This window comes from Trachemys scripta, chromosome 7 (assembly GCF_013100865.1).
Source record: "Trachemys scripta elegans isolate TJP31775 chromosome 7, CAS_Tse_1.0, whole genome shotgun sequence".
NCBI classification, from domain to species: Eukaryota; Metazoa; Chordata; order Testudines; family Emydidae; genus Trachemys; species Trachemys scripta.
Window position 1 is genome coordinate 111,307,257 of NC_048304.1, and position 25,505 is coordinate 111,332,761.

General features: G+C 36.0%; 1 protein-coding gene across 4 annotated transcripts in view; it reads left to right on the top strand.

Annotated features, from left to right (window-relative positions):
* Positions 1 to 25,156, top strand: part of FAM204A (family with sequence similarity 204 member A) — a 25,823-nt gene extending 667 nt beyond the window's left edge. For 2 of the 4 annotated variants that reach the window (XM_034776431.1, XM_034776430.1), the window contains exons 2-8: positions 2,000 to 2,275; positions 3,285 to 3,375; positions 4,005 to 4,041; positions 4,651 to 4,750; positions 7,904 to 7,993; positions 22,282 to 22,388; positions 22,917 to 25,156. In XM_034776431.1, coding sequence (XP_034632322.1) covers positions 2,015 to 2,275; positions 3,285 to 3,375; positions 4,005 to 4,041; positions 4,651 to 4,750; positions 7,904 to 7,993; positions 22,282 to 22,388; positions 22,917 to 22,968 — 738 coding nt within the window. In that variant the 5' untranslated portion in view covers positions 2,000 to 2,014 and the 3' untranslated portion in view covers positions 22,969 to 25,156. Of the gene's footprint in view, positions 1 to 605; positions 709 to 1,999; positions 2,276 to 3,284; positions 3,376 to 4,004; positions 4,042 to 4,650; positions 4,751 to 7,903; positions 7,994 to 22,281; positions 22,389 to 22,916 lie in introns of those variants that run through there. The other 2 variants (XM_034776432.1, XM_034776433.1) reach the window with 2 other exon arrangements.
* The last annotated feature ends 349 nt before the right edge of the window (positions 25,157 to 25,505 follow it).

Sequence of the window (25,505 nt, forward strand, 5' to 3'; positions counted from 1 at the left end):
GGGGGTTGCTGGGTGAGGAGCGGGGTGGAGGGGTGCGGGGGGGCAGAAGGTGGGGGTTGCTGGGTGAGGAGCGGGGTGGAGGGGTGCTGGGGGGCAGAGGGTGGGGGTTGCTGGGTGAGGAGCGGGGTAGCGGTAGTGGAGGGGTGCTGGGGGGCAGTGGGTGGGGGTTGCTGGGTGAGGAGCGGGGTAGCGGTAGTGGAGGGGTGCTGGGGGGGCAGTGGGTGAGGGGTGCTGGGGGGCAGTGGATGGGGGTTGCTGGGTGAGGAGTGGGGCGGTGGTAGCCATCAGAGGGGGCTGGGTTGGTAGTTGGGGGAGGGGTAGGGGGTGTTTTTGCATTCCGGGAGGGTGGAGGTTTTAAGATGTGGGGGGAGGAGGGAAGGGCACTTTGGGGGAGGGGTGGGGTAGTGGGCCGTGGAGGGGGAAGGGACAGGAGAAGGGTGGAGCTGGTTTTGTCTTTGGATGGGCAGAGCAGGTTAGGTAGGTGGGCAGGGCTTGGCCTTCATTTTGGTCCTGGATGTGAGGTTCATGGTTGCATATCAAAGTGCTAGGACACTGTGACACGTGGTAAATGTCAAGAGGTTCTGGTTGAACCTGTAAACTTCTTCTAAAACCCCACCTAGCATGAGCCCTCTTTTGCTTCTGGAGGGGAACCTGCCTTAAAAGAATCCAAAAAAAAGGAGGCCTCTTTTCCTACTTACCTCTTCCAAAGTAAGCCTGATTTGGACTGTAAATCAAATCCAAACAATTTTTGAGAGTGCGGGCTGGGTGGTGCTGTCCCAGATAGCAGTTGCAGGAGGAAATGAGCATGAGTATAATAAGCTTTGTCATACCCTTCATTGAGAGACACTATCTTGTACCTATAAATATCTACTTAAGTTGGGGTTTAGCTTTTTAAAAAAGTTACTAAGTCATACCATCGTTGGATTCAAAAGAAAACAGCACGTTATATTTTTCAGTCCGATTCAATGCTGACATAAGCTGCACAAATGTTGCCAAATTGTATTAAAAGGCAAATAAATCAACCACACCCATAGGTATCTTAGAAGTAGGTAACATCTGCCTAGGATCGCCTGTGCACTTGCTGCCTTTGGGTATTGATCCTTTGTGGCCATTTGTCAGAATCGTCCATTTCTGATCAAATAGCAGGTGACTTCTTTCTTTCTTTCTCCCATCTGTCATGGTCAGGCAGTTTTTGTTTTGTTTTTTTCCTCTTTCCCCCCTTTTTTTTCCCCCCAGACCAAGTCTCTCCATTGGGAGGAAGTCACTTAATTAGTTTTAAGATAAATTTGAAATTGTCTGATGCAGATTTTGCTCTAAGTTATACTAGTGTAAATCTAAAATAACTCTATTATAGTCAAGATTTACAGTGGTGCAGCAAAATAGAATCTGGTCTTGTACCACTCATGATTTACGTTTTTGTGTTGCATAATTCAGTGAAACACAGGACCAAATTTTCAAAAGTGTGTGTGCAAAACCAAACAAGCACTTTTAGAGACACTTGACTTACAGTTCCAGGGTACGCACAAATCTGACTGTACGCACTTCAATAGCATCTAGCCCTTAATGTGTGTCTCCCAAGTGTTTTTTTAAATACTCATTCATGCACTTTCACAACCCTTTGATAATTGTGTTCTCTAGATTCAGGCAGTATGACTTATTGCATTTAAAAAAAAAATCTTGAGTTACAATTTTTCTATCCTTTATATTAAAAACCCAGTTTAAAATTATAGGAGAGCAAAAGGACCATTGTGTAAACTGTCCTCTCTACAAGTGTTAAGACATTCTGCATTAATTCTAATAAGCTTGTCTAAACCACTTAAAACATCTAATGGAAGAAAGATTATTTTTTGCTTTTTCCTCTTGTCAAGAGCATTTAAAATATTTGTAATGCCGTATTTCATTATTTCTAATTCTCTGCATCCACAGAGAAAATAGAATCTGGGTAAATTCATATGAAGTGTATGTCTTCACAAAGATTTTTTTTGCTGTTTTGCTCTAGATTTTAGACTGAAAGATGTGGAGTGGGCTGTTGCCTCCTGGTGTGAATGAAAATGATGTTGACTTGAGTTCTGATGATGGAGACCCAGCGGATGGCCCTATATCTTGCTCCAAGGAAGATAAAGGAGATGAGGATGTCAAAGGAGTTCAGGTTTCTGATTTTGAGACAAATAGACCTGAGAGTATCATTGAAAGTAAATCCATTCCTATAGCAGTGGCAGATGGAGAAAATGAATGTCAAGAATGCCCTTCTGGAGTTTCTTTAAAAATGTGGAATGTGGGTATTATTAGTTGTCTTCAAATGACCAGTGCAAAAGTATATCATGTTCAGTAGTGTTGTGGCTAATTTTTATTTAAGTGAAGGGGCATACAATGTGTAGGATAAAATAAAGCAATTTGAATAAAATGTAGATTGCCATGACCCTTTGGAACCAATTTTAACTTAACAAGCTGCTAAGAGGAATTTTTAATGTAAATTTTACTTTTGCTTTCTTTACAGACTGGTAAATTAAAGCCCAGGGGAGAAAAATAATATAGCACAACCACTGCTTCTTACAAAGTTTTCTGTTCACTTCAGGGTCTGAGCACCTGAACTTCTTTTCAACTGGCTTCTGTATTGTTAAAGATTTGTAATTCTGCATATTATCCAATTTCCTGAATATTTAAGATGTACTCAACAAAAAATTGTGTCCTTCAGTTTCATGTAAGCCCTGCCATTCAGTAGGAAGTTGGGTAACAAAACCTTAACCATTTTCTTTGATCTGAACATGTTTCATATGGGGAAAAAAAAGATTGGAGAATTCATACTTATGAGCTGACCAGTCTACACTGATATTTCACAGTAGGCCTCTAATTCTGAATAATTATTGCAAAAAACTAGTCGCTCATCTCTCTCCATAGTCTAGATAGCCAGTTATGTAAGAGGTCTGCTTCCAGTCTTCCTTGGACATTCACCCATTATCTAAACTGACCTCAGAGGACTTTATGAACATGCTCACTGTTGCACCCTTATGTGTTTCAAGTTAGTTGTGTACCTTATAATGAAGATTGGATGCAATTCTGAAGAATCATGAGGACTAAAAGGAGGAGTGGGGGCAGAAAGTCAGATAATATTAAGTGGTATGAAGATCAGAGTCTGTTGTGCGTAACCTTTGCAACTTAGTACCAGCAGAATTGAACATGCACTGTATAAGAGCCTTGGTATAGTAAGAATTAGAATTTTGGGTAATGTTTTCAGTATACTTTTTGACTTAAAAAAATTCTGAGTTTGCTTTTTCCTCTTGTAGAAATTTCAGGAGCTGCAGAAGAAAAACTTGGAAATGAAAGTCCAAACAAATCAGGGAAACAGGGGGGAAAAGAGAAAACGTTACAGAAAAGGTATTTCATTTAACTATAGAATTAATACCAAATGCATTTTGATTTACTAAAGAGAGTTGGAAAAACTATTTTTTCAAGAATTACAGTGAAAGACCAGGCTGGAGGGCACCATTGATGCCAGCATTCTGTGCCTGTGAACCAGACACTTTTGTTGTGTGACTATTATGGAAACGGTATAGATTTATATTTGTGCCACTTGCAAGGAAATTCAACTTGTAAACATTCTTCAATTAATGTTGATTTATCAGGATTACCAGTTAGCTAAAATTTATTTCAGTAATCCAATGACTCACTCTTGCTTTAGCTTTCTAAATACAATTGTCTATTAACAGATACTGTATAAAGTTCTTATTATGAAAACCCTTACTACTGAGCATAATCCTGTTGCTTTAAAAACATTTTAGGAAGTAGGTACTATGGCACCAGTCCTGCTAATGGGGTCTGCCTAAATGGGGTTCCATTAACTTCTTGGAACTCTGTGGGGGGGGATCTATTGGTACCTCAGGCCTTAAAGATTACTTAGTAATAACCTACACATTAATCTTGAACTAGTCTCTTGTAATGATTTGTACCAGACATTTGTGAATGTCTTTAAAATGCATTTGATTTCTTCATTTTTTTCTTTTCAGAAAAACTGAAAAAGAGCATAAAAGAAGTGATTGAAAGGTATAAAGTCAATATAATTACCTGAAGTGTGTTTGTAAAGGGACATTGCCAGTAAGAATGAGTACAAAACTTGACTAACCTTAGGGCCACATACTCTCTTTGGATATCTGTAAGCAGTTTCCAAGTCAGCCAGAGTCTCGGGCAGTCAATGGCCGAATTTGACCCTTAAAATTATTTGATGGGGAAATTTCTTGATTTAACAAAAATTGACTTGGGTAGAAATTAAAATAGGAGAGGAGAGACTTAATTTATTATTACTTAACCCATAGTTATGACGACTTGCCCTCAGTTGCACTACTTCTATGTGTAGTTATATGCAAAGTTAAGTGCAGGGTTGCGGCCTTACGTGATTCAAGTACAGATAGTATGAAGTAAACAAAAGGAGCTGTTAATTTTGTTGCCATTAGAAAGTTGAGTAGGGGGTAACTTTTACCAAATGGGGGAACAAAAGATTTTTTTTTTTCCTTCTGGCTTTTAAAAGGTTATTACAAACAATGGTGAGTTTAAAAATACATAGCTGATAATGTTAACTGCTATTCATATTTTAACTGAATAATCAGTTTAATTTACTCTGTGCTTAGTACCAAGTTGTGTTTGTCTGTTTTTCAGTCAGCAGTCTTCAAATGAAGGTCAATGGAAGGAACTCTCACAATACTTTGGAATTAATGATAGGTTTGAATCTCTTGTGAGCAACAGGGCTGCCCAAAAGGTGATTGCTATTCATAGTTTCTTAGAAGTATGATGACAATGATATATTATGACAAAACTAAAATTCAGCTATAACTGAAATAAGAATAAGCAAAAAAGTTGGTTGAAGGTGAGTAAATAATCATAGACTTCTATTAGAGAGAGAATTCTATCTAACACTTGTAATACGATCATCTAGTTAGACAGCACACGCAATTTATAGATATTACTTATATTGAAGAATTGCTACACTTTCTGTTGACACAATATCCCTAGGTATCGCCTTCTATTTCTCTCTTTTTTTTTTTTTTTTTTTCCCTCTGTGATATATATAGAGATAAGTTCACATCTGATTTGGCTAGGGTGAATTTCTTTTAATTTTAAAATACTTAGCTAATGCTTTTAATGGAAAACAATGGAATTGTCTTGAGGTACAGGCGTTAGTTATCTAAAAGTGATACTTCATCGGAAGTAGTCTTTTGGATTATTAAAACATTTATGTTCTTAAAATGTATTAACACGGCCAATAATTCTCTTAGCAATTTCTGGCACTAATTATTATTGATTGTCATCAGTAATGTCTCATTTTCAAAACCCATTTATCTCTGTAAATTGTGTTCTTTATGGCAGTGGCTCTCAATCTTTCCAGATGGCTGTACCCCGTTCAGGAGACTGATTTGTCTTGCGTACCCCTCTTTCACCTCACTTAAAAACTCCTTGCCTACAAAATCAGTCATACAAAGCACTAACAAAATCAGTACAAACTAAAATTTCATACAGACATATACTTTATACTTCTGTATATACTATACACTGAAAAAGTACAATATTTATATTCCAGTTGATTTATTTTATAATTTTAATTTTTACCATATAAAGCAAGCAATTTTTCAGTAATAGTGTGCTATGACACTTCTGTATTTTTATGTAGCCTGTTGCAAAACTAGGTAAATATCTAGATGACGTGTACCCCCTGGAAGACCTCTGTGTACCTGCAGATGTACGTGTACCCCTGGTTGAGAACCACTGCTTTATGGCATTATTTGGTCAGTGATGTTTCTAGCCAAGGTTTAAGTAATTTTTATAAAACCACATTAGATTTTCTAGGTTACATATCCCAAGCAAAGTGACTTTGATCCCTGTTTTCTGAGTCCTAATTCTAGGCAAACATCTGCTCATAATTCTCCTTAACTGAAACCACAGTCTTGCACTGAATTCCTCAGGTTAGACCTGGATAATGGAGGGGCCTCGGCCAGCAAAATGTGGAAGCTCTCCAGCTGAGATGATTAGATGAATTGTTTTTGTTAGTGCTGGCAAACTGTTAATTATATCTATTAATTTCATAAGGCATCAAATGGGATTGACTGCCACCACAACTTCGAATTATTTTATTCAATTTTTGTTCTTCTCTGACTTACATCTTCAATGTATGAAAATGAAAGGAAAAATCCTCTTAACAGTATTTCTCAGTAGTAACAGATGTTATATTTTCATTTATCATTACATCTTTAAAACAAAGTAGGTTAGTTGACCAGCTATGACATATTATTGTACTTTAACAATATTTAAATCCAATAAAGAAATGGAAGTCTCCTTGATTTGGAAAAAGATTTTTTTGGTGGAATTTTTAAACAATCTCCTTGTGGACATCTGTCACGGATCCACAGGTCTGATGCTCTGGAACAGTCCCTGGGAGAACCCCTTTCAGGGGGCCGGGTCCCCCCCCCATCCCCTAACAGATTCACTTCTTCACTAGGGTAAGTCATTTGGCTTTACTGCCTCCTTAGACTGAACCTCAACCTTCAGCACCCCTGCTTCATGCGGTGAGCTCCCTTCAGTGAGTCCGCCTGAGCTAGAAACCTGAGAGAAACTTGTACACCTAAAAGGAGCAATGCATCCTCACCTTTGGCATCTGCAGTGACTCTCAGCCAGCATTGCAAAACCAATAAGGTTTATTAGATGTTTGGAACACAGCATAGAAAGTCCTTGGTCAGCACAGAGAATGGGAAGTTACAGCATGGTCCATCATGGTCAGCCCAGAGCCCTGTGACCCCTCTTTTGTCCCTGTTTAAGAGAGTCTCAAGCTTCCAGCAGCCAACTCTTAACAACCCCCCACTTGGCCACTCCTCAGTCCTTTTTTCTTGTTCCCTGGGCAAACATGGCTGGTTTCCTGCAGAGGGGTGGGCCATCCATGGTTCTTAGTTGCTAGATACCAAATGTCCAGGCAATTGGAATGGCCATTGTCTGGCAATTGGACTCCCCATATACCAGCGGCCATTGCCCTAGACAGCTATGTGCCAGTTACACCTGTATCTCTGGGTCTCTGCATAGAATAAGCCACCTTCTCCTGCCATACAGCATATAGGGGAAACTGAGGCACACACAATAAGTCATACAAAATATTACAGAAAATTCCCACTCTGGCACAACCTCAGTTCCACTCCTATATTCCTTCAGAAATACTACAATTGGAATCTTCAACAAATACAAACCTACAATTTTTTAAAGAGCACAGGTGTATTTTATATATATATATTTTTTTAAACTGTCATTGGTCATCCTTAATTTGCAAACATTAACTTTAGACAAGTTAGAATTTGCCTCTGTTATTAGGATACTTTTTTCTTGTATTCAGAAATTTAAAAAATGTAAAACATTTTTTTCCCTTTCATACCGTGATTATTTGAAGACTTGGACTTAGTAGTACAGCAAAGTGGCATGGTGCCAGAATTCAGTTTTGAGATAAAGATAAGATCTAAGAACTGCAAAGATACAGTGGTAATTGCCATTCTTCATGTTACCTGACACATACACTTCACATTTTATTTAGGAAAGCTTCAGGGATAGATAAGCCATATCTTGAGATGAAATTTTCTTGTGACAGGTATAAACTAGTCCATATATATATATATTTTTAACTACAGTATTTACCCTACACATAAGGTGGAGCTAATACAATGATTTGTGCTCAGTCAGCCTTTCAGTGACTACTTAATGATACTATCCATTACAACGCTTAGACAAATGTGATTTGTTTTACATGGAAATTACAGACGTGTGAAATAAATATAATTCTGTTAAACAGATGTTTAAAATGTACGTGAAGAGTTCTCTCTATAAATCCTATTTCCCCTTCATTTTGGCCTGAAGATGTTTGTCATTTTTTTTTTTCCAGTCTGGTCTTGAAGTCAGCATAGACAAGTCTGTGACTGAAGGGGATATTGAGAGAGCTGAGGAACTGAGTAATAGATTAGCCACTCGTGAGGTAAGTTGACCTAGTTAAATACTACCTCTTAGAACTCTTCTAACTTTATGTATCTAGTCATAAGTCATTATAATTTAACCAAATACTGTTAAAGATTGTTCCTGGCATCTTTTCCTTTTGCTGCTGCTTACATAGGCTTCTTTCAGCCACGACCTATTATAGCCACAGATGTAACTTTAGGACTGTTTGGACAATGATATCAGTATTTTCAATGGCTCGAGTAATATCTATCACAAGAAGACCTGAACACATAACCCCTAAAAGGATTGGTCTCAGACAAACAAGTTATTGTGGAGCCACATTAGTAACGCCATAGTTATGACTATAAATAGTTTTCTGTAATAATCCTAAAATTTGAACCTTCTTCCACATCAGTTTCTCAGGAAATTTCAGATGGAAAGTAGCTTTCTTATTAATATTCCGTACCTCAGACTTTGCCTCTCTTTCCCACCTTAACAAAATTTATCCTCTAGCAAACTGGATTAAAGAGCTCAGAGATATAGCTATGTAATAAAAAGTGTTTTTTTATTTTGTTTTGGAATAATTGTAATTATTTTTGTTTTTAAGAACATATCTCAAAATTAGGTTGGTCCAGAAACTTCACATCTTTTATTACATTGTTTGCAGTGGTAGCTAGTGTGTCTGAGTAATTATATGGCAGGTGGGTGACTATTTGTAGAATTAACTTATTAACTTTGATCTTTCAAAAGGTTTGTAAAATGCTGACAGAACTTTTCAACTTTGGTAGTTAACCTGTTAGATGCCTCTGTGAACTGGGATTTAGAATGAGAAACCACACAAATAAATGTGTGTGTATGGCATCAGCAGTGCATCATTAGAGTCCAGCATAGGCAGCTGGCCTCCAGCTTCCATGAAGGCAGAGGGAGGGTGGGGAAAATATGAAGAAAGAAAATATTGGAGAACAGCTCAGAAGCCAGGAAAGGGAGAACAGTCAAATGTGGCTTTGAATAAAGAGAAGAAATGGTTTGTATGTTTCCTCTTACAAGGTTTTCCATTTTCCTGCTAGAACATATCTCCTACCTCCTGTGAATCTTCCCATTCACACACATGGGTTGGAGGTTTCAGGTCTGTTGGAAAAGCCACTAGAATTCAAAGGGTTTTTGAAAGTTTAAAAATGAAGAAGGAAAACACTACAATTTACTTAGATTTTCACATAAATGTTTTTAACATAAGAAAATTTCCAGCCAAACTTTTTTAAAAATAGAATTAAAGCTGCAGTTGCTTATCAGTTAAATTTAACACTGTTCAGTATACCATTCTAGTTACCCAGAGTTTTGGAGGCTAGGAAATTTGTACTTAAGGTCCCATAAATAAATTCTGACTCTGCCTCAGCATCTGTCCTCTAAATATTTACTGGAAACTGCCTTACTCAGCCACTGAGGGCACTAGTAAGTAACTACCATATGCTATCTACATTTCCACTAGTGACTGGAAAACCGTCACTTCACATAGCAGACGTTCTTAAGTTTGTAATTATACTATCGGCCATGTGTCTCCCTTTTTGAGATCACCCACCTGCTCAGAATGAAATGTGCCAACATCTCACCTATCCTTTCAAGTACAGTATAAAACCATTCCTAATATATCTCCTTCCAAGAAGAGACCTGAAATGCACCATTTCCTCATCTACTCTAATTGGTTAGAGTACAACAATCAATAAAACATGCTGCGATTTCTGTTCAAATGTTTTGACTACAAATGCACATTAATATAAAAAGTTACAAGTTTTTGTACCATTTATGATATACTATTATCTGAATTGGATCACTGTTGTAACTGGGCAAGGGCCACTAAAGTTAAAGAAATGAGTGTGTAATCTTGAGATGTGCAAGTTGGAACGTAGGAATGATGATTGGAAGAAGTTTGGAGCTATGTGAGGCCAGAATATGGAGTGACTGAGTCAAAACTAAATGGGGTTGCAGTAGAGAATTTCCAGTAAATGTTGGCTAGCATCAGGATCAGCGTCAGTTGAACCCATTTTTGTTTCTGGTTGTCATGGATGTGATAAGAGAATAAATGAAGGGAGCCACCTTGGAACATGCTGTTCACTGATGACTTAGTGATATGTGTGGAAGATTGTGAGGCCCTGCAAGCCAGTTTTGAACAGTGGCAATGTAGCTTTGAGCAGAAGGGATTTAGAGTGAATGTTGGTAAGACCAAGGCTATGGTAACTGAAGGAGGAGGACTCTTCATAAAGGCAGAGAGCTTAGAAGAATGAAAGAAGTTAAATACCTAGGATCAGTGGTTATTAATGATGGTGCCCTGCTGAGTGATGCCCGGCATCATACTAAAGCTGCTTGGTGCAAATGGTGAGAGCCGATCCCAGTTCTGTGTGACGAAAAGATGAATGTATAAAACTGGAATTGGACCCATCTTAATGTATGGAATAGAGATTTGGCCAACCACAACAAAGTAAATCAGTGTGCTCTCCACCACAGAAATGAAGATGATGTGGTCAAATGGTAGGACACTCCATGATAGGAAATGAAATGATGTTGTAAGGGACCTAATGCAAGTTGCTCTAATTGAACCCACATTGAGGGAGGCTAGGCTAGGCTAGGCTATGTTGGTATGGGCATATCCAGCGGCAACTTGAGAGTTCTATCAATAGGATGGCTCTTGCAGTAATTGTGGATGGAAGATGACCCAGCGGGAGACCAAAGATTCAATACATGAGCCAAATATCAGTGGACCTCAGAGAGACCAATCTGTATGAAAGCCTGGCATACAATGTTGAGTTTTGGAAGAAGGCTAGAAAAGTCGCTGACCCCAAATTGGGAATTGACAAGAAAGAAGATGATCGTTATCTGAATTGGGTAGACATGGGATTGTACAACACCTAGCATATTGAGTGCTATCATTACATATTATTTGTGGAACCTTAGCTCCAAATTGTTGACTTTATAGTATTAGCAGGTTCTAAAAACAAGAATACGTTTGAAACAATGTTAGTGTTCACAACCTTCATTCCATTTTGGTTAAGGTGGTTAGTCTGAATAAATAATACGTTGTGAGAGAAGGAAAAGGCAAATGATCGTGGCCCTGATTTTGCAATGCGTTTCATGTGGGCAGTCTCCCAGTATCTTCTGTGGGACTTTACACAGGTGCAGGGATTTGCCTATGCGAAACTCATTGCAAGAATGGTTCTTCTTTTGTGACTTATAAAAAGAATCTGCATGGGTTAAGGTGGGTCTCCATATTTGTGGGAGCCGGGGGGGAAGTGCTATCTTTTGTTCTGGTGAAATCATTCATTTAGTAATTGATTGCATAAAGAGCCAAAGAAAGGGTGCAGTTATGGGAGCAGCTGAGTCAGAACACTATTATCTCATAGACCAGGTACAGACTAATAAAACAAAATTGCTTTCACATTTTTAAATATTGATGCAAACATCATGTGATCTTCTCCCGTCCCATTCTGAACTTTAAAAAAAAAAAAATCCTTGTTTTTGTGAAATGCTACCTTTTTTTTGTAGAAAGTGAATTAATTCTAAAAAAGTACCCAATTTTTTCAGTCTACACAATTTAAGCTATTAATGTTACTTTTCTTTTCACCTCCAAATGTTGTAAGCATCAGGAAATGGTTTGAGCCAAACACAGAGAAAGATCTTGACTGTGTTACAGTATGGCACCCATGAAGGTGGTAAAAAACGAGTTGAGCTGCTGTTTCTCATATACAAACTGCATTATTTTACATTTTATTTCTCTTAATTATTATTCCTGAGCAATGTTGTATGAGGATATCAAAAATAAGCTGATTCTATTTGGGGTACAGCCCCCTTGCAGCCCTGTGGAATGTGTGTTAAGTGGGTGGGTGTTCTTTTGGAAATCAGGTGTATAGATTTTTTTTTTTTTTTTTTTTAATCAGCACCATTTTCTTTCTCAAGAAGCAGTGACTGGAACCTGCTGATAAAGCCTTTGCTTTGAGGCACAGATCCCAGAGTTCTTAAAGCTGTTTCCTGCTTTAATAAGTGAAACTAATTTTTGATGTATAACATTTATAAGCCTGTGAAACTGATAGGGCAGCATCAGTATTTAGAAAAACGAAGCCAAAAATAAAGAGATGACTGGGAATAGGCAATGAAAACATGCAATAAAAAAGCTAGGGAATGCCAAAATCATGCTGTCGATGTGCTATCATTATGACACAGTGAGGGATGATTTTTGTGAAATCTGATTCCCTTAGAATCCAAGTGATGACTTACAGAATGTGCATAATCTGGAGACTGGTTGGGTGGATCACTGAAATTCACATCCCTGAAACTCAAATGATACTGTAGCAAGGGTTTTTCTTTTCTTTTTTTCTCCATGTAACACTTGTTGCAGGGTATTTGGGGGCACACATTGTCATGTTGTAGGATGAGGAGTAAGTCTGGAAGCTGGATATTGTCTATATTTCTTTGATGAAAATACACCTGTCAAGGAATGGATTGCTGTTTCAAGAGATATTTTTCATAGCACTGTGCACACAATTTTCTTTGTGCTCTTAAGCCTGGTTGCTGGATTGTTATGGGATAGCAATTGAATGTGGAACATATAAAATCCGATTGCTTTCATCATGGGGCAAAATTCTCCAGGGTGTCTGTTACTATCCTTAAGTCAAAACAGATTCAGATCTTTTCCAAGACAGCTTGGACCTTATAAATTCTAATTTTCAGTGCTAAAATCGTTTACAATATCAAAAATTATTTTTTTAGTAAACTTTTTTTAGTTCTACAGTGTGCATGACAAAAATTTTCTAGATCAAAATTAGCATGTGTATTGTGGCAATTGTAGAGTGAATCATGTTAAGGTAAGGTGTTTCTGAGCTTGGAATTGGATATGCTAGTGCGTGTGCTAGGAAAATAAGCAAGAGAAAGTAAAATTGTATGTCTAACTCTTATTGATCAAATATTTTTTTTAAAAGTGGGGGGGAGGAAGTATGGAAGTGAACACATTAACTCCAATTCTGAAGTTGCTGTGCACAAGTAGACCCATGCACAGAAACCCATAGACTTCAATGCATCTCCTCACAGACAGACCCACTGATGTTCACTCACAAGTGACTATGCATGGATCTGATTGTAAGATTGTGGACTACATGTGTAACCTCCCTTGATGCAACTACATGAAATTAATTATTAACAGAAATGTAGTAAGTCTGTGGCTGGTGAAATTCACCCCAATCCCTTCACAAAGATTTCTACTAAGAAACCGTAGAAACTCTGTATGGTTTGGCGCGTAATGAACACACTCATTTTGTGGTCATTATTCCACTTTATAGGCTGGAATAGTGATGGCAGTTCTTTTGAACGTCCTTTGAGAGTCTGAGGGCTAGTGGATATCTGTAAATGCTGAATGCAGGGCCGATGGATTCCACAAGTCCTCTTTCTGATTCTTTTACCCACCATGGAGCTCTAGTGGTTCAGTGATTCTTGGGCAGGTTCTCCACTATTGAATGAATTTCATTCTGAGAGAGTATACGTCATAGAATATACTACTGCAGAGGCGCAACCTCATCTGTGTGGGTTATATACTTCTAAATCCAAAAAAGCACACACAATTTATCTAGGGTTTTTAAATACTCTATACAGCACTGGAAAACATTTCTGCAAAGCATGCATCTTCCAAGAAACGTACTTTAATTACTATGTTAAGAATGGATAGTTTTAATTTTCTTACAATTTGCACAATATAAATATTCACAGTTAAAGTGTATTTTATTGTAATCCAAGAGCTATCTTTATCGTATCCTAATCTAAGACTGTAAGCATTAGCAAAGTGCTCCATGTTTTAAAGCTCTGCTGCTTGAATGTAGAAATGAGAACCTAAGGCCTTGGTTGCAATATCGTATATTTAATGATAACTTGTTTAACCTGAGAGATATCAAGAAAAGTATTGAATATTTATATAGGAGTTATCTAAGGAACCTTGTATCTTTTTTAGAATGGATATTGTTGAAAGAACGAAGTTAGCATGGTCAGCTTTGCAATGTTTGTATAGAGATTCCCTGGATTTCATAAAACATTGTTTTGTGGTGGTATATAGAATATGCTAACCACGCTTGCTTCGGTAGCAAGCTTTGAACACATACCTAATATGACTGAGAATCCTTCTAATCAATAGACATTTTTTAATGAAGTAGACTCTAACATAGGCTGTTACCTTAAATTGCAATGTGAATGGTTCACTTACTGTACTTGTTGAACTTTTCAGGCACTCAGTCAATATTGAGAACTTAGAACACCTATATTGACTCTGCATAACAGTAAATGTACAACCTATGTAAGAGTTATGACTCAAATTACTTAGTAATATCACATCAGTGTAAACAACGTAATCTGTTAAAGATGTTCACATTTCCTTTACGTGCTTGCATATGTTGAGATATGAATATATATGTAAGGCTGTGGCTATTTAATTCTTTGTAAACTTGTTCTAAAATAGATTTTGCATGACCTGAAAAGAGATCTTTTCAATACTTCACCCTGAAAATACTTGACATTGTTCTTCGAGTGAACCATATTTTTCTTTAATGTTGTCATGCTCAAATGTTTTGTTCTGTCTCTGGAAACAGAACGCAGATTTCTGTATGGCTCTAATAGTCCTGAGAATTATTCTGGCTAAAATTCAAACTTTTCATTTCACTTGTGATTATTGTGTAGCTATTATTGCTGCATAGGTGCCACATTGTCTAAGAGTGCATTAGCCTGAGGGCAGTAACTTGAACACAATAAAATTATCTTGACCACATTAGATTTACCTGTCAAAAGAAACCTTAAAAATATTATGTAATTTAGAGTACTAAATTACTGAAGCAGTTGTCAGTCTTTAAATAACCTGTTTTGACAGCACTATTCCTATGTGTTTAGCTTAGAGGCTTCTGGCATTTTGGTGAGAAGTTTCAAAAGCTATAATTTACAAGTGTAAACTGCATTATTGTAATAATGCTTAAATGAAATGTATGCATTATAATCAAATTAATTAACCAGTCATTGGGATACGATTCTCATCTCCCAGCAGAGCTATTCTGTTGAGCTTTCTATCGACTCTGATTGTGACATCATTTTTTGACCACTTACTAATAATTGTTGATGAAATTGTCCTCATTTGGAAGCAAATTCTAGCTTGATCATGTAGATTGGGGAGCACATGAGCTAGGTTCCTAAAACTATCTCTGTATTTTAAAATTTGATCCTATTGTTAAAGAAATAGTATATAGCTTGCGGTTGCCAAGTCATACAAACGTCCCTCTGTTAGATATACACAGGGTAAATTAATTGCATGGGGAAATGGCTACTCTACTACCACTACTATGAATGGAGTTGTATTTCTGCATTTATCTACCCCATTCAGAATTTACTATAATATGTGTAGGTACCCAAAGTGGTTGCAACAAATTTAAAGATTATAATTGCACAACAGTTAACTTAGGCTTCATTTATATTAAAAGACCTGGAAAAAAGAAGAGTAGATTTTATTTTGTCTTGGTGATGGGTTTTTCCCCCATAACATTTAGTAGAGGTGCTTCCAAATATCTTTCTTCATTAAGATTGTTTTCTTTTAACCTTTGCTATATGACAGGGTTATCACCTAGAATTACATTCTTATGCTCCTCTAATTATGTATATCTTTTCTTAACAAACCTTAAAAAAAGATTTCAGATGTTACAAGTCTAATTAAAGAGACAGACAAAGCCGAGTTTATAGTGTAGATTTTTTCTGCAGTTCAATTAATCAGCATGTTTTCTCTTTTAATTAAAACCATTTTAGTAAATTAAAGCCCACAGCAAAACACATATATAATTTGTTTGTAATTAGCTCTTAATTGGTGGTAGTTGAAGCTTAGCACCCTTGGTTTCTTTCTTCATGATTGCCATTTTATTAGCAGCCAGTCATTAATTAATCTTTTTTTTCTAATTAGCTTATAAAACTGTTGATGGCACATTATTGTAAATGTGATTTTAAGTTCAAAGCTTGTTAATAAGCTTTCTTACTTAGAAGAACAGAGATAAAGAAATTGCTGAAAACAGTACTACAGTTCTTTTTTTTTAAACTGCCTTTCTTATAAGGGGACTGTGTAAAGCATCTAACAGCTTATAGTTAATTTTTAATGCTGTTTTCTCATGAATGGAAGAAGTTACTTCCATATAAATGTTTAACTCTAGAAGAGAGCTTAAATATTAGAACATTTTTCTGTCCTTGCTACATTAGTGTCATCTAAATATAATTTGATGTTTTAATATCCAGCATAAAAAAACAACAAAGGTATTACAAACTATTTTACAGTGAAAGTTGAGCACATCCTTGAAAGCAGACAATTTTCACTGCAAAATTCACTCAATATTCTTGTTTGCTTTGTATATTTTATATACGTCAGCAATGGATAACATTCCATAACATAAAAGGAGAAAATCATTGCTAAAGGCAAAGCCTGAAATAACTAGATTCATATTTGATGAGAAACTGTAATACTGTATTAAAAGGCTGTTTGGCTTCTCTGGTATGACCATAGGATGCTTCAGGACCTGTTTGAATAAAGATGTTTTGTAAAAGCCTCTGTGGGTTTAGCATTTTATAGATCATACCTAAATATGACATTTCTGGAGCAGTTCTTGAATCTGCTATCTCATTACTTGTATCAGAGAGAGTTTGTATTTTAAACATGACTTCTCATTTGATGAAAGGTCTCTGCTGAATAATATTCCAAATTAAATATCTCAAGATTTTCTGGAAAGTTTCCTGTAAGTTACAGTAAATGTCTGTTGCAACTCAATAAAAATGTTTTCTGTCTTGCCGCCTGAACTTTACATACGATTTCAACTTCAGCCATTTCTTTGCTTGTTTTAAAAGTGTTTTATGATGCTGTGCAAGAAACACTAGAAAGGGATAGCTGACAAGGAAAAAATTAAAAATTGGATAAAAAGTAAATGAATAATGTCATATTACTAAAAAGATGAGAGGCTAATTTGTGCCGACTTTTTGCTAATTTTGTTCAAGCCTCAAAATGAGGAGCTGTCACCCGTTCTGTGTAGCACTGATGACAGTGCCAATGATCCATGAAATAAGCTGCCGCTGGCTTTGTTCTGATAAGAATGAACAAATCTGCACAATGTACGGCTCCCAGAATCTCATTTTCATACTTGCATGCAGGCTAAAAGAAATAAGCTGTTTGCAGGCTTGATTAATCAGACATTTGAGGGTTTTTTGTCTCTTTGATCTCTTTCGTCTCCTAGGTAACTTGCTTGACATTAATGTTGAGCTTGAGTAAAGACAATCAGGAATTGTAGACCAAACTGATATAAAAATTAAAGACCTTAACACTTTAAGTACTCCAGTAATGGTTCCGCTTTACTTCAGAAAACATCTGTTTTCATTTAATTAAAGAACAAAAGAGAATGGCATAAATATTTTTCATAGAAACCTGTTATTCCATACAAAGTTAAAGTATGATAATTGGTATTTTTAAATAAGTGCCTTGAAACTATTCAAAAAGAGGGAAAGCTTTAGAAATTTGTCACAAGGTAACAATTTCAGATGAGTAAAATTTTATGAAAAATGATGGATAAGAAGTTTGCATTTATGCTACATTAAGCTGATAGAGTAAGATATTTGAAATGATTATCGGTGAACTTTAATATGGAAAGATTTTTGCCTCACGGAAACTGAGTTGATTAAAAAGTTTGTCTTAAAAAAATCTATACTATATTACAAGGATGAGCTATTATATCTGCTTTACTACCCAACATGATTTACACACTTTAAACCTGTAAAATTGAAAGGAATTTAAAAAAAAATGTCGCAGTGCGTTTGCTTGAGGTTATGCAGACGCTTTTACAAATCTTCCAAGTGGCTGTAAAGATGAATGCCTCAAGGGTCTAGCCAGGGCCCTGCTTTTCCAACCAGCTAAAGCCCTTATCTTAAATCCAAGCAAAGTACCATTAATCTTTTTGAAAGACCTTTTATGGCTTTTAATATATCCCAAATTAGAACATTTTACACCCTTGGTTCCTGAAATATGGTGATAAAAAGCCTTTAGAGCTTAATTTTCCTTACTGCGTGCTCTGACCAATTTGCAGTTCTTTGTGATAATGTTTAGACACCTTAATTAAAATGCAGCAAAATATTGGATGTTCTATATGGAAAATGCTGATACTTTGGCTACACAAGAAATTGTTGTATATATTTTTATTCATGTTTTCTTACTTCTTACAACATTTTATTTTGAGTTATCTGATGACCCAAAATGTTTGTGCTTTTTTTTTTTTTTTTTTTTTAAATATAAAATCCATTGACCAAGCTTTCAAGGATTTCTTCTGGGAGGGGAAGTGAAGATGTACGTCTGGGTGTGGATGGGTATAGAAGATGCTTAGTTTGAATAAAATGTTTGTGTATGTTTAAACACAACATATTTATTTTTATGTTTTGCAGACTAGGCTTTATGTTGCCCTAAAGTGATAGCATTAATACTGCAGAACATTTATTTCCCCTCTTTCCACATATACTACAGAGGATCTTATTATCCCATTTTATTTCCATACTTTCAAAGATGGAAGTATTCATTCTGCCTTCACAGAAACAGACTATAAGATTTTTTTAAATACATTTATAGACATCAGTTATGTAAGACTGTGTGTATATTGATGTTAAATAGGCCCGCTAGAATATATTTTAAGTGTATACTTGTTAAGGAATAACTTTTAGTTAATTCATTGTACTAGAACGTAAAATTCAATCCCAAAAGGACATATTTAAAGGCACAGTTCTTCTGCTGTGAATTCATTGTCTACTTAGTCCTCTGATTGCTCTATTTATTAAGTTAATAAAATGATTGTGCTTTGTCACATAAATACTCATTTAGTGCATTAAAATCTACCCCTATTCCTTTAAGTTTCTACTGTAACTTCAGGAATTTGTTAGTTCATTAAATCTGGATTATTTATAAATGTTGCTGGGATTTTAAGGTATTTAATTTTTTATAGCAAAAATTTTAATGCTTGTAAATACACTTAAATATTAAATGGCTGCGTGTCAGTAACAATGTTATATTTTAGTTAGTCTTCGTGTGATATGCTTTGTGACTAACTTCAGATTTTATAGTTCAGATGTCAGTCTGTTGAATTACTGGATTGTTAATTTTTGTTAATCAAAACATCATTCTATGGCTAATGATGTAAAATATTGGCTGATCACATGATTGATTTGGTGCATCAGCAGGACATATTTGTGACCCTTAAAAGGTACAAAAGCTAGATTAGAGAAATGTTTAGCTTTAGACTTTTTAAGGAATGAGTGTAATACTCAATGCTCACTTTTTAGCTATTTATTATTTGTATGATAGAAACGCTTAGGGCCTCAATCAATTATCAAGAACCGCTATTGTGCTAGGTGCTGTACAAACAAATAACCAGGCTGTCCCTGCCTCAAAGAACTCACCATTTAGGTTAAGGAGAAGACACAACAGGTGGGTGAGTGAAACAGAAAAGCAGGGTGGGTGCGAGAGTGGGAAACCAGATAAAAATAAAAGAAACATCTTGAGTAATAGGCAGTAGGTTCAATTCACCAGCTGCCCAGCTGTTAGTGTTTTGTATGCAGTCTTTATAACATACAGGTACCAGTATTTCACTGGTGAAACAAGATCAGTATGCCACAGTCAACCTTCCTTTTCAGATTACATTTAAAAATACTGCATTCTGGGGGTTTGATTCATGGCCTTAAGAAGTACAATTTTAAACAGAAGTAAATTGCAGCCCTACCTGCATACGGACAACAGACTGAGCTCTATATGTGTTGCCATGACAAATGCAGTTTCCAGTCATGTTTTCAGTAGTCTGAGACCCCTGTTCTGTTATCTGGGCCTTGCACCCTGGTATCTTTTTTAGATGCTTTTGTTTGCAGTCTGAGTTGTGTAAGGCAGTCTTCAATTGGAAAGATGCTCATTGACTTCAGGCTTTGGATAGCGCCTTGAGTGTGTTGTTGCTGCAAGAAGCAGCAACTTGTTCTAACGTGTTCTAGCAGTCTTCGCCAAATGAGTTTTCTGGTTGTCAGGAAGAATAGGAGTAATTTTGAGAAGAAATTCTTCCATGACATTATATTTTTGCTGGCATTATTTAACATCATGCACAGATATCACAAAATTCAATTAAAATGAGCAGAAAGTTAGGAATGTTCAGTAAAGGAAATCTTTGAAATTGGCAATTTCAAAATTGTTGTCTGGCATTACTCCATCTTGTCTTTTCTCTGACATATACCATGGCATCAATTCAATTCCCCTTGGGTGAAAAAGTTTGTAAATACATAAATAAAATGGCATCCAACTTACATCCTATCAAAAGCTTATTTGAATAACATGCATGTTAATTACCTAAATAATGATAATCTAGAGTCTGATAATATGAAGATCATCTTAACCTATTGCAAATGATCTCTAAATACATTATTTCAGTCAGCTTCTCAGTAGAACATGGCAACCATTTAACAGTGTGTACTAGCTCGAGATAGTTTCGGATGGAAGTGAAGAACACTTAAACAATTGGATCTGTAGGCAGATACAATATAATTTTCTAAATTAACATTTTGGTCAAGATGCTGGTAATATTCTCACTACCTCCATTCCTGCACAAAGTGCTATGGAAGTTTTTAATCTCCACACATGGGCAAGAGTTAGAGCCATGCTGGGGCACTGGTCCAGTAATGTTCTAAAAAGGGGATTACTGAAACATATCACTACTATTTCCTGCAGCCTGGTGGGTTTTCCTTGGAGGTCTTCTGCTTGATATTGGTAAGGCCTGACACTATTTATCTGAGAAGATCAGCTTGAGGTGTTATGGGAATACATTGTTTAGTTCTGATAAATCTGTTGAAGATCAAATTACACATTCTAACTTTTTCCAAGGTTGATTTCCATCATATTATGCATTCTGAAAATTGTGATCTGCACAACACAATATGTTTCACTGAAAGGAATTTTCTGTTGTCTTTACTGACTCAGAGTATGTCACGAAAGCAACTAACAAGATGAAAGTAGAGTTGGTCAGAACATTTTCAAAACATTTTTCATCAAAAAGTACTGTTTATCAAGTTAAACCATAAGGCTTCTGAGGTCCACAGTAGGCAAGAGCGGGAGAGACGTGAACCAAATACCTAATTTTCTTGATCCAAAAGCCAATGATTCAACACAGTTCCGTTTTGCAAAATGTTCAAAAGATTTTCTTCCAGTTAGTAAAAAAAAACAAAAAACCAAATTTTGAAACCTCAAATTATCATGACATGCAGTTGTCATTCTCTGGCCAACTTGAGTTGTAAAATAAAGCAGCTCCTTTCTTTCTCTTTCACCTGCACCATCCTAAACATCACTTGAGCCAAATTCATCCCTAGCATTAGTGGAAATAATTCCCATTGAGTCGCTGGAAATTAGACACATTTATAGCAGGATACCAAACCGGTGAATATTACAGTGTTGTCAGTTATTCTTTCCTGATCGACTTATGTATCTAACATGTCTCTGGCACTTCCATCACTACTGAATTTGGCCTTAGTTTGAAATATACACTGAATACTGAAACACTCAAAGCAGTGGCTAAAATGCCAAGTTTTTATTACTTAAAAAAACTGTCCAGGTTGGTTGGCTACAAACTTTACATATCTAAAACTTTCTTGTCATTTTAGTTCATGTGATTATATGAATAATTTTCATTCTTTAACATGATGTATTAGACAAAACACTAGACTAAGGAGGGTAGCTGATGCTCTAGTAATGCCCAATACATAAGCTCTTTCTTTTTGCACTTGTCTCGTGTTATTGAGATTAGCCTAAAATCCTGCCTTCACCAGTTCTAAAGTGCTTTAAATTCCATATGTGAAAGGTACCGTATGTGAGGAAATACTAATTTTTTTGAATTTACAAGTATACCATCTGTTGGATGGGTGGGATTTTTCAGAGCTTTGAGGACCCCTACGTTCTTGCTCACCATTCTTAACACTGCCATCTTTCTGGCTGATGAGGGTGTGGAGGTGGGAACAGACAAGAATCATTGCTCCTTCAGTTCTAGTTGTCTTTTTTGGACCGAAGCACGCAGGGTAAAATGGATCATCTGTCTCTCCCATAGAAAATCTGGTCCTGTTCAGTCCTATGAGTACATCTGTCCATCTGATTTTTCAAAAGATATCGTAACTCATGTTAGCCCATGGGAAAGTGTCTAAAACTAAATTACTCATTGATAGGCCTCATGTTTGATGTAAACCATTTGCTTCTGTTGACTTTTCTTTCTGTTCCTTCTCACCCCTTCTTAGCTCGGCGTGAAAATTGCTAAAGCTGTTGCTTGTCGCAACTTTGTAAAAGCCAAGCAAGATACGGAGGCTTCCCAAGAAGCTCGAAAGAAAAAGAAGCTTGCCTGGGGGTGCGTCATTTGAGTACAATATTCAGTATTTGTGGTTTTGTTGGCACTAAATGGATTCAATAGAATCTCAGTTAATGTTTCCTTACTTCAAATAGACTTGTGCTGATCCTTGTTTGTTTAGTTTGACCTGCTTTTTTTTCCTGAATAGTGAATCGGACTAAATATATACACCTCTACCTCGATATAATGCTGTCCTCGGGACCCAAAAAATCTTACCGCATTATAGGTGGAACCGCGTTATATTGAACATGCTTTGATCCGCCGGAGTGTGCAGCCCTGCCCCCCCAGAGCACTGCTTTACCGTGTTATGTCAGAATTCATGTTATATCGGGTCGCGTTATATCGGGGTAGAGGTGTAGTTGTTACCACAACTGATAAGTTATTCTAATGTTTATATTGCCTTTTTGTAATTAGTAGGGTACTAAAAACCAAATTCTGATTTTTTTTCATTTAAGTTAAATGTGTTCTCTTGAAAACTTCCAAATATCACTGTAGTGGTACCTAACATGGTTTTGTGCTTCATTTCAGATTTGAAGCGAAGAAAAGATGGGAAACAAAAAGCAACATGGGATACATGTAGTTCTGTCTTGATCTCATCTGAAAGCAAAGCTGTTTAAAATATAATTATTGGGGGTTTAATACAGTACGTGTTGCCTCTTTTATGCTTGCCTAACTAAATCTTGAACAACTAAGCAAGATTGATAGTAGTTTAAAAAAAACTTAGCAAAACCTGTTTGTTTACTTATTTCCTGTAATACTGTTAGATTTCAATATCTTGTTTCAAATTCCTGTTAAAATTGTAATGGGAATAGATATTTTATTATTTTTAATGCACACAGAAACTTAACATTCCACTCATGTTCTCCAAATGGAGAAAATTCTGTATAACACATCTCAGGTCTGAAGAATTGTGGAGTCTGGTCAAGATTCCCATAAATCTGGACCCAAACATTCAGTGCAGTAAGGTTCTGTTAGGTGGTCATGGCTTTTATAATGATAAAATATTCATGTCAGTGATCCATGGGTGTGGGTAAAGGGGCAGGTTCTTAGTTTAAAAAAAATCAATATCTTATCAATTATACATCTGATCTACTAAGTAGTACAGATCTTATCACAGTATTGTTTTGAGGCTGCTCTTTGAACTATTTGGATACAAGATATCAGTTGATTGAATTGAAGGTATACCATGAAATGCCTGAAGAATACCAGAATATTGACTTTTGTGACCTTACCCAATGCTTCTTTTATTTAGTTGTATTAAGTATGAAAATAATTTTAAATTAAGCTGTTGTCTATACTACTAAAAGTATCTTCTCTTTGTATTATTTATTTATGTGGCTAGATGAATCGCAACAGAAAATTTTAGTCTGAGAGTTCATGAAGCGCAATGTTTAGATTCACTGGGTGGATCTAGTATGCCCCATGTCCTGGAACCACCCTCTTGAAAACCCTTTCAGTTTATCCTTCCCCACTTACTTCACATGTGTTCAAGTTTTAAAATTCCTATCTTGTCAATGGGACAAAATGTAGAAATATGAATCTTGAAAATATGTAAAATCTGTTATGTTGTGGAGTTGATCAACTTACACTCGAATATCAAAGGCAAATTTTATTCAGTGCCAGATGTTTTATAAAAGAATTATTCTTTGAATGCTTATGTTGTAAGTAATAAGAATTGTTAATAATGTTTTCTCAAAATCATTCACAGTGAAAAGTAAGGACACATTCAAGACTAGCAATAACTTTTTTCCCTGAAGCTTTTGCATATATGTTTAGTCATCAAAATGCCTGAAATGAATTGGGAATGTAAACCTCAGTTGTTGTTAAACAAGATTAATATGTTTCAGGCCAAAGGTTTGGTATTAACATAATGGTGATTTACTATTTAAGAACTTCAGGCTAAAACAACTTGCCAAAGAATAGTACTTTGAAGGTTTACGGCACCAATTCTAAGACCTAAGGTTTGTAGTCTAACATGGAATAGGGCATTTTTTGGTAGCCCTCGGGATGTTGGGTATATTTTTTTTTTCTTCCCCCCAGCAGAACATTGTACTTTCATAAAGATGAGAGTTTGCAATATGGTAATCCTAGAGTTAGCTGTAATTAGTTATGATGACAGAGTTAAAGACAACTGCCAAGACTGTAAACCAGTGGGTAAACAGGTTTCTGAAACAGAACATCATAAAATTCAAACTGTATTTTAAATACATGTACCTTTTTTGGAAGAGCCATTGGCATGGGGAAAGGAAGCAAGTGGTATGTAGTCCTCATATTATTTACTTTATATATGCATTAAATTTACAAATACATAATATATAGTTTGTGTATGTATCTGTATTTTTCCCACATGGATTAACATTACATTTAAGACATTATGCCTATGAAAATGGGAAAATGCCTTAGTTGTCCTTGGCACACCTAGAAAAATACTATATGAAGAATTTTTTTCTGAATTTCAAATGTACCAGAATTCTACAAAAATTCCTATCTGAAAATTCAGGTGAAGTCATTTTTACTGTGTATAGCTTGTTTATTTTTTAAACAGAGGGTAAATAAATGTTAGAAAAAAGATGGCCTTTTTATGTGCTATCCACTGAAAAAGCCAAATGATGCTGATTATCGTGTGCCCTGAAAACAGATTAATATGATACACTTTTTGGTACTTTAACAAAGTTACCTCTATTTTAATAACTGAAAAAGAAATGGTGTAAACTTCAGCTTAATAGTAACTGATCTAGTTAATAAATTGTTGACATATGTGCATCACACCAGAAGGAGCAGTACTCTTATTTGATCTGAAAATATAATAGTCAAAAAATAAAAGGTAAGGGTTTTTTGTGTTTGAGAAATCACTGGTTTATATTCATCTCAACAGTGCTCTCTGCATGTAATATTTTTCACTTTTAAAATAACTAATTAGTTTTATTTTAGACCACTAATAATGTAATTAATTATTTAGGAAGTATGCAGAACATTTCCTTTAACTTACTCGTGTGATGAATTAAAAATGATCACATTTAAAGTACTTTGGTGTTCCTAAAGCCTTCGTTTATTAGTGTCTGTAAATTAGCAGAATTAAACTCTGTTCAAAAAGATGTTAAAGATTTAATTAACAGA